The sequence below is a fragment of the Strix aluco genome, chromosome 1 (assembly GCF_031877795.1).
Source record: "Strix aluco isolate bStrAlu1 chromosome 1, bStrAlu1.hap1, whole genome shotgun sequence".
Classification (NCBI taxonomy): domain Eukaryota; kingdom Metazoa; phylum Chordata; class Aves; order Strigiformes; family Strigidae; genus Strix; species Strix aluco.
In genome coordinates, this window is record NC_133931.1 from 47,270,114 (window position 1) to 47,290,866 (window position 20,753).

At 39.2% G+C, this 20,753-nt stretch overlaps 1 protein-coding gene across 2 annotated transcripts in view; it reads right to left on the reverse strand.

The window, feature by feature from the left end:
* Nucleotides 1-4,901: 4,901 nt before the first annotated feature.
* Nucleotides 4,902-20,753, reverse strand: part of ASXL3 (ASXL transcriptional regulator 3) — a 139,597-nt gene continuing 123,745 nt past the window's right edge. For both annotated transcript variants that reach the window (XM_074820037.1, XM_074820028.1), the window contains 2 exons: nt 16,459-18,412; nt 4,902-13,790 (listed from right to left, as the gene is read on the reverse strand). In XM_074820037.1, the coding sequence (XP_074676138.1) occupies nt 10,113-13,790; nt 16,459-18,412 (5,632 nt within the window). In that variant the 3' untranslated portion in view covers nt 4,902-10,112. The remainder of the gene's footprint in view (nt 13,791-16,458; nt 18,413-20,753) is intronic.

Genomic DNA, 20,753 nt, shown 5'->3' on the forward strand with positions numbered 1-20,753 from the left:
TAAAATTATGTGGGCATAATAGCCTTCATTGGATAGCACTTGAAGTGGGCTGATTCAGTCACAGGGCCACCAGGAGTTACCTTCCAGAGCTCATGAAAATGGGTGATGCAAGGAAGACTGGGGAAGGATGAACATAATAACCAGCTAGATTTCAAAAGAGGAGTGAAGGGAATTAGTATCAGCAGCTTCATTTCACTCTCTGGAAAAATGTTAGCACAAGTTAATGGTTTATAAGCACTCTCAGAAATAAATAGTAAATCAGCTATGGTCAACATGAATTTGTCAAGAAGAAGCTGGGTCAACAGAGTCTAAATTCCTTCCATGACAGTAACAGGCACCGTGGACTGAGGAGCAGTAGATCTCACATCTTGATTTCAGTAATGCTTTTAGCACTACTTCCATGACATTTTCATAAATAAACCAGAAAAATATGGTCTAGACAAAACTGTTACCCAGTTAGTCAAAAGTGGGTGGAAAACTGTTTTCACACAGTTGTAGCAGCAACCATATCAGCATCAGTTCTGGCATGTCTTCAGCTCCTTCCAGCATTTTAGTTAATGAGATGGGTGATGGGACAGTGACTTCTCAGCAGGAGGCTGGGCTCGATGACCTACTGAGGGCCCTTCCAACAGGAATTATCCTGTGACTCTGTAGTCCTGTTTTTCTGAATTTATAGATGATGCTTACCTGGGAAATACTGATAGCTTGTTGACAGATAAGACTAGAATTCTAAAGATGATCATGTTCATGTTACGATTTAAAAGCTCAGGGTAGCACTAAGTGCTGATAAATAGAATATTCTACACTTAGAAATAATTAATTATTCAAATACAGGACAGGGAAGAAGCACCTAGAAGCAATTTTACTGGGAAGGATGCAGGGGTTACTGGGACCAACCTGAACCTGAGTCAAACAGGCCATGGACAAAACAAACACTGTTCTGAGGCACAGAAGCACAGTTTTAGCCTCTAAGGCATGCAAACCAGTCCTACCCTTCTGCTCAGCCTCAGCTGAGATAACGTAGTCACTCTCAGGAACAGAATGGCAAAAAGAATTTGAGCTAACTGGAAAGAGTCCACAGAAGATCAATGAAAATGATAAGACGTTGGAAAACATGACCTATAAAGAAAGGCTGAATATTAGGATTGTTTAGCTTAAACAATGGAAAACCAAGAGAGACAAATTAACAGCCTAACTATCTAATAGACTGCTGGAAAGAGGAAAGGAAAAAGTTATTTTCAGTGTCTGTGAAGCGCAGATAAGACTGAATGGGCTTAGACAGCAGCAAGGAAGATTTGGGTGAAACATGAGGATAAGCTCTCGTAACTGTAAGCACAGAGAAGCACTGACACAAGCAGTGTGGGTGACCGGAGGCCCTGTGGGGTAGGCAAGGCATACTACCCTCAGCAGCAGTCTGAGCTTGCTGGGGGACAGCAGGGACAAGTTGGCCTTCCCATTTCTGGCAATCTTATTTTTCAGATTCTATAATATATGAATAAAATCAGTCTTCTTTTCACAGCACCAGAAATACCCTAATATTTAATCCTGATTTAAGCGCACTTCATAGCCCACTTTCCTAATGTCTTACTCTCCTTCGGTAGTCCTTAATCTTTTTTTTTTTTTTTTTTTTTTTAACCACATCAAAATCATCAGATTCCAGAGAGAAGAACCCCTTGTGACTGACACCTCACATGTATTTCTTTCTATTCCTCCCAAGCGTTATTTCATTTTCTGCCTAAGTCTCTATAAATCCTTTTTTATTAAATATTCAAGTATCATTGGCACTGGTGTACATATCATTCCTCTTTACTGTCACCTACACACTTCATAAAGATCTTGATATTATTCCTCTGAAAATTTCAAAGATGCAGAATGAAGGAGTCTGTTCCTCAAGTCCAGTAATACTCTACAAAGTCCCTTGAACAGCATGGCTGTGTTCACTGCCCTTTCATTTAATTTTAAAGGAACTGAAAAGACAAATGCAGGTTTTCCCCACCTGGATTAATTCTGTTCTAGGTAGCTTACTTAACAGAAATAGGTGACATTGAATGTATTTCTAGATTAATTTTTGAAGTGTCCTACACGGCGAAGAACCTAAGACTTGCCTGGCAATGCAAGCAAAGATTTTTAGAATCAGGAAGCTAAAGTAAGGCTCTGAAATTCCTATTTTAGGAAAACAGAACAAAGACTCTGTTTTTCTAATACTCTGAGATCATTTATTTGGACTTGTTGAGCTGTAAATGCTCACTTCTGGATGGAACCCAGGACCGTGGTCTATTCTGGCTGCTATGGGTCAGCTCCCACTCACACATTAAAAAATCTGAGGCTTGGACTTTTCCACTCAACAACCTAAAGGAAGTCAAGGAACATATGTTAGGATTATTGTATTTTCACAGCTAATGTTATTCTTTTCCCCGAAGACTCCATACCATGCTGCACAATACATAAGTGAGTGAGTGAAGGATGAAGCACTGCATACAAGTCTCTCCACCATAGCCCAGAATTTGCTCCTTTAAAAGCCAGAAATGCACACAGCAGTCACAAAGATTCTGCACAATGGATGTTGGGCTGAGAGTTCACAATCAGGGGGCATGAAAAAGTGATTTGCAGGATGGATCTGAGCAGTTGGGAATGAATCAGAAGCAAATAAGACTCTTTACAGCAAGACCCAATATTTTTTTTTTCAGGTTATCTCCTCCTTTATATTAGTATCAACAGTCATTTATTTACTCAATATAGCATTACTTCTTATTAATAGAAGTGAATTTTCCAATATATTCAGCTTATTTTCAGATGTGTTTTTTCTATGTTGGTTCTTAAACTGTTCTCTGCCCTGGTGGTACATGCATGAGGATGCTCAGCAATATTGGAAGAAAGCTCTCAGCTTTTTGTTGGAAAGGCCTGGAGATAAGACTCTGAAGGCTGAACTAAGCTCTACGAAACCAGGACAAAGGACACAGAAGAGAAGGGCTTTAGAAAGGTGACCTGTATACAAATTCACATTTATCCAAGGTGTCATCAGGTTCCAGAAAGTACAATCCAGGTATTTTTCCTACATCGATATGTGAAAACTGTTGATTTCATCACTGCTGGTGAGTCAATAGCCACCTTGGAGGCTGGAAGCATGAACTTTCGGTACTGTATGACTGTCATTTAACTGAGATATAACAAATTCCTTTCATCAGCATCTGCCAGGTATTTGTAGACTACCAGTGTCCAGGTTTCTGAATTATCTGAATTACTTCTATGTCTAGCTGAGTTTCCATAAAAACCAGCCATACTGATGATGTACTCTGTCTCTGTGAGCAGGTATCAGTGCCCGTGACTGTCTACCTTCCTTATCATGGAAAGCTGTCTCCATGGTGGTGCTCAAAGGTATTGCTGTCTGGTGGTCCTTCGGCTGTAAGCCATGTCATCCAACAAAGGCCAGGCTTGATAACAGCACACCCTCTGCGTCCCCAGCAGTGATAATGCCTTCATATTTATTTGTGAAGTGCCTCGGTACAAAGAGCTGTGCTGCTGTCTCTCTTCATCCACGAGTGGCAAAGGAAACAGCAGGAAGAAAAATATGCCCTGGCTCTGGCCTGGGGAAGAATTTTTTCCAGTGTATCAGTACTTCAATTCCACAGACTGCACAGCTCAGATGGTGCCAAGTGCAGGAAAGGATGATGCGAGCTTCAGGGCATCATTTCTATTGAAAGCTAAGTTCCAGGACTGGGGGGGGGAGGAGGGCTTGTTTTCACTGCAACTAAAGCGCCACACTGAAGGAAGAAAAACCCAGAAAACCTGTGTATTCGTGCTTGGTTTTCTCCGTGCTATGTGCTTTTGCTGAGGGACTGCAAAACCGGAGACCACAGCAGCATGTTTTCTCCTGATGCCATCTGCTGGTGAACTGACAGGGTAAGCCTGGGCTGACCTCAGGAGAGCACACGGACTTAAAAGCAATCACAAGGCTTAACTTACTCATACTTACAAGGTCCTTAAACAAACACCACAGAAAAGCTAAATACTTAAGATCGAATAAAAATGTGCAGAACTATTTTACAGGTTTTAAAAAGTAAGAAGAGGGAAAAGGACAAAAGCGAATATTCAGCTAGTACAGATTTAACAAATTGATTTCCATTACATTGCTTAGATGAAAAATTGTGAAGAAAAAAAAGCTGTTGTCAGAAGCAGAGCTGGTCCCTGATTTGGCATAGCCCCATGCTAAACCAAATATTTAAGCAGAACGAAATAAATAAGTTAAATAATCTGCATGAGAGCACTAGCTAAGGGAGTTTGCCAGGTGGGGTACTGGATATGAAAAAAAGGTCATCGGATTATCAGCTACATAGGTTGGTACTGTCCTCTTTCTGGATTTGGACAGGTTTTGGCAGAAAGGGCTGCCATTCACTGCTAACAGGACCCTCAGAGTATCACATCTGAAATGGCAGGAGGCTGGACAAAAGATGATGTTTAGATGCGCTGTTCTGGTATTTCTGAGCAGGTCTGTGAAAAAGCTATTTGTTGACCACTCTCTAACACTTGCACCCTAACCACCAGTACTCAAAGCTCTCTTTGCAGGGAAACATGATGAAAACTTTTAAAAAATGTTTAATATAATGGCTTTCCATTTGGAATATAATGAATTTCCATTCCAGGAAGGCCTTCCAGACTTCAAAAGATAACTGGTTTGAGGAATATAGCTTGGACTGGTTGCCTTCCATGTACCACGGACATTTAATTTCTTCTGCTGTGGGGATGAGAAATAACAGAGGTGCATGCCTGGGTTGCTGCTGTCATTACTAAGCACGTTCTGGACAGGGTTGCAGATGGAGGCAAAGTACTAAAAATACACCCGACATTAACTATCCAAAGCAATATAATCACTTGCATCCACAAACTATTCTACTTACAACAACTTAATATACAACACCTAGTTTTATTTTACTGGTATAAGATGATTAATACTTGAGTTACATCAGAAGTCATTCCAACTATGTATTACATCACTGTATTTGAAAAATCCTTTACAAAGGACTGATTTTTCTCTCATTTCTATTTCACTGACCTGTATATACAATGGATGTGCACAAGCAGGATCTCCTGCCTAAGGCACTGAACATAAAATAAATAAAGAAATAACAAATATTATTTTATCTCTTTATTTTTTTTCCAGAATATTTTAATATTGAAGCCCAAGTTGTTATTTTCAGGGAACAGGGAAGGGGAAAAGGAAAGGGAGAAGAGAAAAGTTATGAAGACAAATTATTTTATTTAATTTATGGTTTTGTGAATGGTCATTTCTGTAGGCAACAAAAGGTTGTTTTCTTAAAAAAAAAAATAAAACAAACAGCACCATTAAAGAAAGCATGATCCCTGAATTCTAAACAAAACACTGTCTTGAAACAAAAATTGCTAAAATGCTTGTTTCACCCAGTCATGTCTGGTGGGGTAACAAAGCAAAGCGTAACTGCATTAAACTGTAGCAATCCCGCTGAAACCAACTACACCCCCTTCTGAAGATTCAGAGAACCACTTTCTGAGCTTGTCCTGTGGGAATAATATTTTCTTTGGTAGAGGACTGAAGGGGGGTATTTACTTCACTGAATGCAGACAGGAAAAATGTCTATGCACATTAGGGATCTCCCCAATAAATCTGTATTTCTCATGCATGTTAGGTATGAGTGGATTTCACATTGCTGTTATACTGCAGGAGTAATACTGCCCTATAAAGGCATAGAATGGCTAATGTCAAACAGATGTAAACATTCAGAATACTGACAAAAAAATACATACACACAAAAAACCCTGTACTGAAAATGTGAATCGAGTTAAGTTTCCGTAAAGCAGAAAAAATATTTTACAGCAGTACAAGAGAATTATGGCAACAAAGTAAAGCACTTTTCTTGTAACATTCATGAACAGTACAAATACAACAAAGTTATTCTACGGACTAAATTATTCTTTTAACTATCAAATATAGTACAAAGCGAAATATTATGTGCTATAAAAGAAGCAGCTCCTTAAATTAGACTAAAAAATGCTTTTTTTTTCTTTTCGTTGGTTTTACAGTGACAAAGCATGATGACTGAAGACAACAGGATTTCATAGATTCAGAAACATTTAGCTACACAGGTCCATGATAAATCCACTGAATATTTTGTTGCTTCCCCCCCAGTGTTCTGCAGAGCCACAGAGGACAAACCGCTGTGCTGCTGCCAGGTGACTGCAGAAGTCATTCAGTGTTCAGAGCAGGGCCGTTCATGTGTGTCAGCTAAAATGATCCCTTTTGGTGACACTTCTCAGCTCATCTTGAGTGTTTATCCTGGTACTTCACCACACCTTGGAGAAACTGCTAAACCAGAGGCTACAATAACGATTCTGAAATTGTGCGTGTGTTTATAAGGGGAAGGGGGTGCAGCATAAGGTAATTTTACTTCAGAAATTGCATTTTAAAGCACCATATGCACCAGCTTAAAAACTGTGCACGGAATTGCAGGGCCCTGAAAAACCATCTGCACGTTCTGTAGCTTACCCTGACAACATGCACCACCCTCAAGAAGAAAGTCTATAGTACAGAGAATATACCTTTTGCTTTATGGCTCAACCTTTATTTTTGTCTTTTAAATGCTATTTCATGTACTAGACCTCAGTAGATAAATAAAATGCAAACAGGGAGCATCCAGTTCACCATTTCTTAAGTTTTTTTTTTTTTTAACATTATTTCAAAGGGAGTTTCTGCTTGGAAAATTAGTTCAGAACAGAAACACACAAACACACACACTGCAAATGCCCTAACATTATCTGCATATCTCACAGGTATGCAATTAAAACAATACAGAGGGAGGAAAGAAAAAAAAGACTGTTTCTCCCTCTCACCCAAAAGTGCTGCTCTGGGGGTAGGAGTGGGGGAACAATTTTGGAGGTTTTAAAAAAAAAAAAAAGGTAAATTATACATGCTGGACATTGGGACACATACGTACGTACACGCAAACACAGCGCAGTGTGTTCTTAAGCAATTCTTTCACCACTTTTCAGTGCATAAACTATTAACACCCCACGGTGCAAACTGCATGGTCATTAGAAAACACAATGACATTGGGCCTGAAACCTGGACAATTAAACAAAAAAAGAAGTCATTCAAAATTAACCTCTAAATGTGATTGTGTTCTTATTGAAGACCACGGGTCACTCTCCCCCAAGCATTTGTGTGATACCAGAATCCAAGTAAGGTTTTCAGTCACACTAGGATTCAGTCAGGCTCCTGTATCACCGCAGTTGCTTCTGAGTATTTTAATACCCTAAAACTGTAATCTGTAACAACACTTCACGACTGTTGCTAACTAATTGGTCAAATTTATTCCTGGTGCAACTCCAATGACTCAAGAATGAAAAGAGTGGAACTGCACTATGGAAGAGTTTGGTCGGTTGTGTAATATAACATAGCACCATCCAGTCTAATGCCATTTAAAATATTTTATCATGACCTCACACATGCAAGTTGCAATCCTGATACAAAAATGACAATATGACATGAATGAGTTACCTACCACATTAGTCACACTCTTATTCTTTGAACAAATTAAAACTATTTTGTGGCTGGAAATTATTTCTGTATCATGTCAGTAAATACAAGAAGTATTTCAAGATGCAAGTACAAACAAATATTGACTTATGTGCTGTGGACAGGAAAACCTGAGCTAGAAATAAGGATTCCAGCAGGCTTATATAAACATAGGTTATTAGAAGTCTAAAACTGGTTGCTCTCTTTATTTTAAATAGAAGTATCCTACCTCTACCAAGGATAAATACAATGCAATACAATTCCGATACAAAGGCTCCTCAAACATGAATTTGATATGTATTGACTGACTACACTCATGCTTATTCATGAGTATTTTCCAGTCGCTGTTTTGCCAGCAGCTGGTGTAGGACTGGATGCTAATCTTCATGTGGTTACTTTTAGGTTTTTGCTTGGCTGGCTTATTTTCCTACCAGAAGACCTGAAAGTGCTGAGAAGCCATTTCTTAACTCACATGTCATATTAAGGAGCACTTTTGTATAGAAAAAATACATTATTGTATCAGCAACAAATTTGTTAGTGTAATTATAAATGGCCTTTGTACCACACAGTGTCAAAAATAATATTGATATGTTGCTAATTACAATAAAAGAGAACATCAAGGTGCACCATAGAGCTTCCTGTGAAAGGAAGGTATGTTGTAAATATTCCAACTCACTTTAAGACAATAAATGGCATTTATCATGTTTGTGAAAATGGTCCCGCAAGAAAATAAATGTGGTTCCTCCATTCAGTACAACCTCACTAATATGCACCCATGTTAGGGAGACCGGTTACAGCTTATGAATAGGTACGCAAACAAAGATCGTATAAAAAACGATAGTGTAAAACGTAGTACACTTCTTATTTCCTAAATGTAGTTCTATCATTCACATTAATATTTCAGAATGCAACAGTAAATGCATCACGAAATACAAGCAGTATTACATCTCACGCATTCTTACTACACTGCTCTCTGAAAACTGTGGAAGGAAAATCAGTTTTCTTGAGCAGACTGTAAGGTCTTTGGATTAGTGAGGTTCTACTGTAATGGTAAAAATAACTTCTCTCTGATGCTGACATTTGGGCAGACCCAACCACATATTGGCAGATGGATGACTTGCACTCCACATTTTGTGTTCTTGAAGTGGGAGTAAAAAAACCCAAGGTATTTTCATCTCCCCAGCAACTGCACGTGCTTTATCCCTTTACAATATTTTCCTTTTAGGTGAATAGGGCCTCAAAATTATCGTTTTTCTTCTCTGCTGTTATGGTTGCTAGCGCATCTGGAATGCAGCTATAGTCCTGAATGTAAATACAGTACTGGATAAATACTGAAGGTTACTTTAAAGATGCAGTATCCCTTTTAAAAATGCCTCTTTGCTTCCAAATTTCTAAAAGATAGAGTAGGGGGTCTGAATTCCTTTGAGAAAAAAAAAAAAGTCAGTGTTGTAAGTAATTCTAAGGATTACTTTAAATGGCAAAATTCTGAGATGTTATTTAAATAGAGTAACTCACATAAGAAGAAAAACAACTGATAATCTAATATTCAACCAATACCAATTAGAATCTTTCCTTATTCATTTAGCATAAGAATGCATCATTTTTAGGCCATGGAAGGGCTAAAACATCCAGAACCTATTACGTAAGTCTGACCTTATATATATATATTTGGGACTGACAAACCAAATGGACTGATTAGAGACACAAATAAAAATAAAGAATATTTGCGTGGGAAACAGAAGGAGAAAACAGGTTTCTAATCCCTAGCAGAGAAGTTACTTTCTCCAGACTCTGTTGAAGCCAATGTAATTCCAGTGTTGGTCCCACTAACCCATCGCATATACAAATCTTTCTCAAGGAATCAACAAGAAGAGATGATGAGTAAGATTTGAGTTCCATAGTCCCTGACAGGCATGTAAGGAAACTCCTCTAACAATCTAAATTCCTCTTTTTTTTTTTTTTTTTTTTTCCGCTAGGTGAAGTGACTATATTTTAGCCCTAGATAGTGAAAGTCAATTGAAGAAAACAATCCTATCAGCAGAAAAACTGCAAACCGACTAAGAAGCTACGATGGCCAATACACCGCACCTTGCCACCATCCCACTCAAAACAGACACTGTTCAGTGTGTTACTCATTCCGCATAGTTACTCCACTTCTTGCAGAGTTATTCTTCCACTGATCTTTAACCTGCAGCTTGTATCAACTATCAAAAAGTGGAGAAAAAAAAAAAAGCTGCACTTTGTGCAAATAAATAGAAGCTACGAATGACATGCATTAATGCCTTTTTTTTTAGCACAGCAAGAGAGCTCATAGAAGCTTCAGTAACAAGGATATCTTTTTTTTTTTTTAAAACTACTTTTACGGGTTTCCTCTTCTTCCCAGAAAGCGGCACTCAGGCAGGAATAACTAAATTCTGAAAGCACCATGTGGAAGAAAAAAAAAAAATTAAAAAAAAAATCAATTGACTAATTGCAAACCATTAGTGACCTAAACTGTTCCAATTTCTCCGTTCCTTTGTCCTGCTCTCCCATGCTGATAAGGGATACTGCATCTTTGATTCAGTTCCTACCGTACAACCAGACAAGCTACACACAGTTTGGAAGGCCCTATGCAGTCATCATGACAGAAGGCTCCGCAGCCTTTGCACACGATCATGGCTTTCAGCCTGCAAGAGCATTTCAGTTCCAGTTCATCGGCATTGCTACTGTCAGCAAATTTCTGAACCGGGATCTGCGCGTTCTGGTTAGACAGGCCTGTGGCAGTGTTTGAGCCACTTCCTAAAATCCCAATCGATTTCTCAATTGCAGATGCTGCCCTTTTGAAGCTTGTGCTACCGAAGTGTATTGTTGGATAATTTCCACAGAGCTGCTGCTGCTGCTGCTGCTGCTGCGGGTGCTGCGTCTGTATTTTCTGAGCAGCAAGTTGGGTAAAAGGCTTCTGTGGCTCAGAAAGTAAATAGGAAGAGAAATCTGCATTTTTTAATGCAAACGCTTTTAACTGTTCTTTCACTTCGTTCTGATCATAGGAAGCTTGTTTCATGCCCAGTTCGCAGCTGCTGCTTAAACCTTCCTCAAAAGAAATAGGTTCAGATTTTATATTGCTACAGATGCTTGCTGGCTGAGGCCAACTAAGTCTTTTAGTGGTTTCCATAGTAACTGTCGGTTGTTTTTGATCAGAGGGGACTTCTGCATTTGGGTGAGGAGGGGGAGGAGGTGGCAGGGGCGGAGGGGGAGGAGGGGGATGCACTAATGTTTTACTCTGCAGAGTTTGAGAGGCACTGGCAATGTCATCACCTTCCTTAATTTGAATATTAGGGGAAAACACACTTCCTAGCCTCAGCTGGTGAGCTGCTGTAGAAATATTCACATCTCCCAAGCCCTTCTGTTCCAGGTGTCTGCTAAAAGCAAATGCGTTGCAGCCAGGTGGGCCTTTTGAAGTAGTTTGCAACAAAGCTGCCGTAGGAATGGGGCCTCTTGCAGCCATGGACATTTGGTAAAAATGCTGTCTATGTGAGGTACTAGCTTCTGCATGAAAGCTGCCATTTTTATCAATGTGAAATAAGCTCTGCTGGAAACTGCATGAAGGCAACGGCCTCTTCTGCTGCTTGATCTCTGGGCTGTGAGCGATTCGGCTCTGAATGGCATGTTTGTTCAGCCACTCCTGCTTAAATGGCTGACCATGCCCTAGCTGATTCATGCTGGAACTAATTACACAAGGAGCTACTTTAACATCTGTGTCCATTGACACCTTCCCAGGCTCACATTTAATTTGAGCATGTTCCCCTACAGTCCTGGCCATCCTCTTTTTCGGATGGTTTTCACGCTTTCTGATTTGTAGCGGGGCTATGCTGCCTGCTGTAAATCCTTTACCATCTGGATTAGGAGAGTTGGAAGGATGTTCAACAATATTTCTCTCGGACACTGCTGTTTTACATACTGAGGTAGTTTGCAAAGGCAAAGGAAGCCTGTTAATTTCTAGTTTGGCTCCTGATCTGGGCTGCGGCAGCACTTTCTCTAAAGGCAGATTGCCTTGCAGTAACTGTGTCACTAAAGGATTGTTGGCCTCCACTGACGACAAGCGACAGCTAGAGCCCCCGGCACTGGTAACTCTCTTTAGGGTTTCTGTTGTCAGGGACAGGGAGTCTTCCATGGAGTCCGCAATGGATGTCTTGGAGGTCTGTGGCGGCTGCGCACTCGTGGCTATTTCTGCGGTCTGGGCAGGCATTTCAGGTCCTGTAAAATCCTCGGTGTCCATCCTGAAGCACTTGTCAGACTCATTAGTTTCCGATTTAACGGGAACAGCAATGCTTGTCAAAAGACTCCTGGATTGCAGTTCTGACATTTGCGTGTAACTGGAAGGTTCGGTTTTGACATTTTTTAAGCAGTTTTGCTCTGCGTATTCCTTATGCTTACCAGAGTTAAGGTGGCTGACCACTGGCTGGTCTGTACTCATTGCCTCTTCATCATGCCAACAAATTCTATTGTTAGTGTTATACTGATTGGCACAGGCAGCATCTGCTTCACTTTTGAATGCTGAAGGACCTCTTAATTGCTCAGCAAAACCTTGGCTGGGAGTAACCACCTCAATTAATTTATCTTGAGGAGCAAGAGGCACTTCTCGAAGACTTGAACAACCTGCCTGCAAGTTCTTGCTGTCTTGCTTTGCTGTAATGGTGATAAAGCTGGAACTGTGCTCAAGGCTTTCATTAGAGACCACTTCAGGCCTGCTTATGACAGACACCTGAGGACAGGCTATACTTTGTAAGGCAGCTTCTGTCCTTACAGGTCTGCTCTGCAGGTCAATGCTGTTCTCTGTATTTTCAATAGAAGAAGAAAGTGATAGACTGGAATTCAGATTTGTAGTGTGGTCAACAATGACTTTGCAAGGTATAGACCTATTCATGGCAGTTTGTGTAAAGCTCACGGGCTGAGATTTACCAGAGAGATCCATTCGGTTTCGTGCTCCAGAGCTTTTTTCTAAGAGATCAGCATTTAATTTAGTAGCATTATCGTAAGAGCTTATTGTCACCATGTTACCAGTAAACATTGAAATGGGTGGCCTTGCAACAGAATCTGCTACTGCAAGGGCCTCGCTGCAACTTAAAGCTGACCTAACGGTAGTGTGAATGGAGACAGTGCTTTGCTCGTTACACCCAGTTATGGCTATCTTATCAGAAGAAAATCTGTTGGTAGTCCCCACTGGGGGAATTAGTACGGAACTACCAGAGAGATGATTTGGCAAGTTATTTGCAATAGATGAAGCTGGCACAGTGGCATAATGACTGGAGACTGCGTTATTCGCATTGCTACTTGGTATCGGCAACCTTTTGTCATCGATGGCATTTGATAAGACCGTATTGTCTATGGAGACTGGTACATTACTGTTATCAATACATTTTGGTCCAACGGTTATGCATGGAGTATCAGCCCCTTGGATGGTTTTCAGCAAATTTATATTACAAGCTGAAACTGCCGTGTTTGCACTGTCAACAGACATTAAAACAGAGGATTTATCAACCGAACTTGCAAAAGAAAGTTCTTTAATTGCTCCAGACATAGCAGTGCTGCAAACAGACACAGAGACTGAACTTTTATTATAAAGCACTGGCACACTGTTACTTTCAGTAGAGGTAGATGAAATAATTTTCTCACACAATTGTGGCATAGGTATATTTTCATCAGAACTGTGCACAGATATCTCAGTAGCAGTTTCTGGTAATGTAGCTGTGTTAAGTGACTGCTGCAATAAAGTGGTAGTCTCACGGTGATGAGCAGACTTGTTGCTAGGGGACCTGCAGTTAGGATTAACTATAATGACACCAGTAGAACCTTCAATCTTTGTGTCAGTAGAAGTTGGTATCTCCAGAGAAGAGGTACTTTCCTTTGAGCTGAACTGTGACTTTGATTCTTTATTAGTCTGGAGTAAATGAGCTCTGGCTTGATGCTTTGCAAACAGCTTAGCCTTTGTTTGCTCCTTGATGTGTGCCAGTGTTCTTGTCTTCCCACCTTCGCATGGGGTCCCCATTGCTCCAGAGACTATGCTCGCAGCTGCTGCCACGGCTGCTGCAGCTGCAGCTTCTCTTTGGGCTCTTGCTTGCTGAGCTCTTGCTTTGATATCTGCCAGAGTTCTAGCCCCAGTGTTTCTCCCACTGCTGACCGATGTACTTGGGGAAACTCGAGGTTCTGGTTTAGAAACAGGTTGGCTCTTGATGATAAAAGGTGGTCCAATTTTTGAAAGCTGAATCTAAAGGAAGAAAAAAACCAATAATTTTAATGAGATCATCGACTTGCTAAAATCACCAGCTGTCTCTTAAAGGGTCAGAGAAAGGTAATGAAGGGAATTACTGTTCAGTGCAGCTGGACAGAAAAATGCTAAAAATGAATGATATTTACACTTCAGTATTTTATCATCTCCAACATGAATACCTAACACCTGCATTAGCCTACTCACATTGATCCTTCTGACAGGAAGAAAGATTGAACAGTATGACAATATGATGCTTATCTGATAGAATTTGTCAGACCTTTTTTATATGCAGTGTATCTAACAGAGAAGATCCACAGCCTAGTGCAATGATAGTGGAAAAGAGCCTACGACTAAGCATTTGCTGCAAATGTGTGAAAAAATAATGATCACGTAGTGCTTTTGCTTCTTGGTTTCCAAAGACTAAGACGTTAGGAACAGCCTGTCTTTCACTTATATACCAGACAACAAATCTTGCTGTTAGATAGGAGGTAGCAGTGTCTCCACTGAGCCTCTTTTTCATGTTACACCACAGAGCAGTTTAGAGTAGTAGTATAAAAGAAGTGAATCACCAAAGGATATTCCTTTCTCTTCCTCACTCACAATTTTAAGACACTTGCTTTAGTACATCCCTGGGATACCTCCCACACTACTGCATTTCAAACATGAAATCCTCAAACCTACAAATACTAAAAATGCAAATATTGAAGTTTTAAATACCTAAAACTTGAAGTAAAATAATAACCTGTAAAATCACTGGTATTATTAGTATGTTTCCAATTAGGCACATCTGTTTCCAGAATTAAAGACTGAGAGTCCTGGGACCACTTCATAATTCATATACTCTCTCAGAATACCCAAAGGTTGGCAAAAAAAAATTGGGACATATGTTTACCGGCTGTCCACAGTAATAGGACTTAGTGGCTAATGCTGTGACTTCTCTTCTGAACAGAACTGAGAAGAAAACTAGGTAGTATTTATAGAAGAAGTAGTGTAAGGTATGATGGGAAGTGAGAGCCATATAGCAGAACGATTCAGGGGAACTGGGGTTCTTTTTCCTCTTTTAATTACAAAGGATAGAGGGTTTTTGGTGAGATGACCCAAGAGCCCAATATTTGTTACACAGAAAAACATACTAGAATTGATTGTCCAAAATTATTTTTTGAAATATTTTTCAGTGTCCTCAAACGCTGTCTGGAGGCTTCAGGGAGATTCAACTCTTAAAACTGTGCAAGACTGACAGTATTTGATTTTCCATAAGAGACCAGTGGAAATCAATATTAAGATGATATCGTAATATATAACCATTTATATAACCATATTATGCTGGTCTGGAGGGCTGGAATACTTCACTTTTCCTAGCAGTTAAATTTTTGGCTTATAAATAAATACTCATGCCTAATATTGTGAGGCTTTAACATTTACATGGACATATTTTAAAGAATACAACAAACTCACAATACTTCAAAACATTTTCCTGTTTCAGTAGCAACTTTTTTCAGTTTCCACTTTGCATCACCAGAACTGCTAAAGCTCTAAGTGCTTGATTATTTTTATTATTATAGTCATGACCTTTTTTTATTCCCTAGTGATCTATTTTCCTTTGTGCTTAGAGAGTGATTAGAATTTATTAGGCTAGATAAAGACCTTCCAAATATGAAAGAATATCACTAAACTCAGAATAGGCTAACTTCCAATTGCATCACTGCTCATAAAAATAAATTAGCTGAAATACGCTGCCGCACTAGTGATTAAAACAGTTAGCCTATTTGCCCTCCTGGCCATATTAACAATGTTCAGTGATTGCAGCAGTTAAAAATACATGCAGAAAAGGGCATTTCTGAATAATCAGGAACTAGTATTGCAAAGTCAATGGCTTAAGTTCAGCAAATTGGATCTAAAACTTGGCTGATGTCATCATGTACAAAATTAAAAGGGTCAAAATGCTGAGCCTATATATAACTAAATCTATAGATTCTCTCTTAAAAAATAAAAAGAAGCTTTGAACTGGAATTTACTTTCTTACATAGCAGAATGATACACATAAAAGTGTTTGCTTAGTTGGTGTATCTTTTTTACCTTCTGCTTTGCCATTAACAAAGATATCTACACATATATCAGTTAGACCCTTCCCCCTGATAGCCAGGTCTCTGTTTCCAATTAATTCCACAGGGAAATCTTATACTTCATCCTACCCCAAGCCCTGGGCTTGCAAAGGGATCTCCAACTATTCTGACTCTAGGTTCTCTTGCTGGATTAAGGCACTGGTTGTTTTAGTATTGGTTGTGGTAACATTTAGTATTCATGCTTGCTGGAGAAGTCATCCGCAGGAGAACAAGTGGACAATACAGTTGGGCAATTAGAAATACAAGTAGCACTGTGTAAATGATGGGGAAGCTCTTGAATTATATTAAGCCATAGATCTTGGAAAACTTTCCTTCACACAAAAGCAATTTTGCAGCAAAGACCCTGACTGAACAACTGTAGATATATTTATATCAGAAGTAATTTGGCACCGTAGGAATGTAATAGTAAAGCGAAACCATCAGTACTAACACCCTTCACACCTCCACAAAAAATATACCATGCACTGTGACTGCATGCAGTCAGTAGGAGGGAGATAATAAACCTTTAGTTTCCAAGTCAGCCTGTTCATTCATTACTTTACCTTAAGGGGTGGAACTCGGGGTTCTTCTCTGTGTGGCTGATCTTTATCAGATGGACTCGTTGATGAAGCACTACGGTTAGGCTGATCATCATCTATTCTAGCTCTCTTCTCTTTGCAGATTCCAAAACTGTGCTGTTCTGCTGTTTTCCTCTTTGGGATCTCCGGGTCTCTACTTTCATTCCTCACTTCAGGTGATTTTGTGGATTCTAGTGACTTGGAAGAATGTGGACTCTCTAGACGGCTTTGGGTGCTGCCTGTTAGCTTGTGAGATTTACTTCTGCACACTTCAGAGAATGTAGCTTTCTCTAGAGATGAGGTATATAGTTTATCATGTGGCTTTGATGGAAGCAATTCGATATTTTTGCCAACCGATCCTTCTGATAAGACAGCTACCTCTGATGGCAAGAGTGTACCTTTCTTGTCACATCTTTGCTGAATACTGTGATTTTTAATTTTGATCACCTCTGGAGGAGAGTGTTCTGGAATGGATGCAATGTAGGATTTCTCAATTTCAGAATGTGACTTACATGGCTGATGACTGAGGTTTTTGCTTTGGGGCTCTTCCAATACTGAAGTATCAGGTATAATTGTTAGTGGACCAACTTTCATATTTTCAGGGGCACTCTGAAGTTGCTTTGGCTGAACAACAAGATTCTCTTCTTGAACCACCTTAGGAATGGCAGAGCTTTCTTCTTTCAAAGCGGGAAGGGAGTCTTCCAACAAACATGGTGATTTCCTTTGCTGAAGAATAAGTCTTTCATTGCTTGGGGAATTAGAAACTGGAGATGTCTCTGATGGAAGAGGCAAACTATTTGCCACGGATGTTTCAGAAGTTAGAAGAACAGAAGATACTGAAGATGTTTCTGATGTTAAAGGCAAATCAGACATTGGAGATGTTTCTGATGTTAAAGGTAAATTAGAAGCTGGTGATGCCTCTGATGTTAAAGGTAAATTTGACATCAGAGATGCTTCTGAGGTTACAGGTGAGGTGGACATTGGAGAGACTTCTGACATTAAAGGTGTGTGCAAGTTTTCATCACTGGCCTTTTGCTGAATATCACCTTCAATGTTTTCAGTACTGGACACTTCAGATGAGCAAGCTGTTTCAAGAGATGCTGGAGTACAGGGTTCCTCTGAAGTCGACTGAGTGTCTCCTCCAGGAGAGGCAATACAAACACACGGTCCTTCTGGACTTCCAGAGGAAAAAGAAGTTTCAGAAATACAAGCATTCTCAGACAACTGTTCCTCAGGGTCACTCTGAAGCTCCATATCCACTGCAATGCCTCCACCAGTGAACAAGTTGCCTTCCAGAGCAGCATTTTGCATTTCTGGTGCAATTAGCTCTTTTGCAGACTCAGAATCCTTCTCTGCTGTATCACTGACAGAGTTTGTGGATGAAGCTGATCGTGCTGGTGATACGCAATCCTCCAGCTGATCTATCACAACTGACATCTCCTCCTGAGGGCATTCTGACTTCAACTCCACCTTAATTTCAATGTGAGATACAGTATCAGTTACATCATTCATCATGACACAGGACTCAGTGCTGTCTGCAAGCTGTACTGCCTCTGTTTCTTCATTTGTGCCAGCTGGACTTACTGACTCCTCGGAAAACTCATGTTCTGTTTTATGGTTCTCCTCTTGGCATTCACAAATACTTGTCTCAACCTCTTCAGCAATCTCCTCCTGAATGATTGATTCTTCAGGTATCAGTATATCCTCTGAGTCTGCCGTTAGATCCTTGACAGGAGCCTGTTCCATGCTACAAAGAGATGGACAATAATCTCTCTCTGGTAAAGGAGGAATTTTAGTGCCTTTCTCTTCTTGGTCCTCAAAGGTTGCTTGCTTAGAAGGACCAGGTGTGCCAGAAGATCCACACAAAGAATTGCTTTCATCTTCATCATTGTTCTGCACTGTAGTGAGTTTCATTGATTCCCCTCTTGACAGTCCCAATCTAAATAAAAACATACAAATTAAGAAGGTCTTTTCATCACAGATATGATAAAGGAATAGGATTGTCTTTCTTGTCTACCTCTTTCATTTACAATAAGGACATATTTTCCAGTTTAAAATACTGGTTTTGTTAAGTGGTGGCCTACTAATTTATATATGGTTTTATAAATTTTGGAAACCTAACTACCCAGATTTTCTTACCAGTGTTAAAAAACTTAAAATATTTTAAAAATAAGTAATCTATTATTCATTATTTAACTACTTGGCACTTCAATGAAACAAAAAGGCAAGCTACACAGATTCACCACTAGTCATACTCCTTAAGCGTGGTTTTTTTTCCATTTTTTTTAAATACCAGCACAACACTGCCATACTAATACAGCATGCATTGCAGAAGAAATGCACAAATATATGGTCTTCCATCAGTAACAGTTCTAAAGGAAATCCCTTTTTTCCTCCTGCACTTACGGTCAACACAGCCAGCAATATGGCTTAAATGCTGCACTTTAAAGTAAAAGCTGCACCTGAAACTAATAAGGCAAAGTATGAGTTTGTTTTGTAATTTGATGGTCATTTCAAATCTATGATGAAAATCAAAATAACTCCACTTCAGCCTCATTTTACAACTTGAGTCAATTATGAAGATCTCTGTTGAAAGCTTGTGTTTTTGCTCCGTTCTTTCAGCAAACTAAATACTTCAGTTAATATAAAAACTATTTCTAAATAAACAGATCTATGTGTATAGTATTCATTCAATTTCACTATAATTAAAAAGAAGTTTAACATTCTTAAGGAGTTAAAAAGACACATATTTATAATCTATGCATTCATTCTTAGGGATGAAGTGTAAAGGAGCCATTCCTACGTATACTTCTCCTCTGAAGATTTTCTTACCTTTGGTCCTGAAAATATTTGTTTAAAAAAAAGTTTTATTACTTCAACAGAATTAAAAAACCCCACAACAAACCAAACCAAACCAAACCAAAAGCTAAGGGCCAAAAAAAATGGTTATTTAAAAAGAAAGTATGCACTCTGACATCCTCATTTCCTTATAAGGACAATGGGAGTACAAGTGTTCATCCTCTTTCGTAAGATTTTTCAACCACACTTTGTGCCTCAGTAATTCCGTAATAGTAGAAAATACACAAAAGCTTGGTTGGAGACCTTAAAAGGTCTTAAAAGGTCTTAAGAACCTTGTAATCTAATTAATAGAAGTTTGATCTCTGTTCTCATTTTAATCAGAAAACAAAGAATAATATGGAAATAAGTGAGCATAAAAGATATTCAGAAATTATCAAAGCAAGATAACTTGTCAATTTGCAGCAGAGGATACAGAAATCACATAGACCCATGTATATGAAAGTACAGAATAAACATAAAAAACCCAAAATTTGTGTTGCGCATTTTAAAAATACTGAATAGATGCATTACAGTGATAGCTGTAAATGCAAAAAACAACCCCACAGCCTGGAATTGGTACCTTAAAAAGCACTCTCTGGGTAATTACTAATATTGCCTACTACTAGTCACTTAATATGCACAAAGTCTCCCTATGCCATCAATATGCTGAGGAAGGATCCTCTAGAGAGCAATTCAGAACAGCAAATTTACATCTTCCACATTGAACGCCTTTCAGAAGATGCGTGTTTCTTCTATATAGACTAAAGGTTCCCTATATAGTCTAAGTTTAGGTTATAACTTTAGGTAAGTAAAGTTTAGTTTACCTAGGTTTAGGTGTGTAACTTCCTCTAAAATTCCTTGTGTAAATGAGAAAAAGTTATCTCAGGAAAATGAGGAGGGGAAACAAATCTACTACATTACTGAAAACTGAATCAGTGGTCTGTTTCCTCTAGCTGACTTACATCATGAAAAGATATTGCCTGATAAGTTATCTTTATGGAATGACAATCAGCAAAGGAATGAAGGATGGGATAAAGGTGATTGCAACTGTCACATGGACACTACACAAATACACACTTTCTAGTAACATATTGAAGAGGAGGAAGTGTAAGAAAAACAAGATAATGCAGAATTAAGTCCAGCAGAACACGTACTGAATTTTAATAGTTTTTATGCAGTACTGGAAATACTGCTATCTTGAAGAAGATGCCGCAGTGAAGAAAAAGGCTTTCAAAGGAGAAGGCTCAAGATCAGCATGTTTAAGGCAATCTCAGATTGCAAGATAAACAGCTGATCTGTCTTCTTCCTTAGAGAAAAAGACACCCAAAGTTTGCAAAACAGCACAAAAATATGAGGACAGCAGTAAACAGCCATCAGTGACAGTGCTAAGGACAGGACTCAACTGGTAAATAAGGGCAGTAGTCAAATAAAAAACCCCAAAC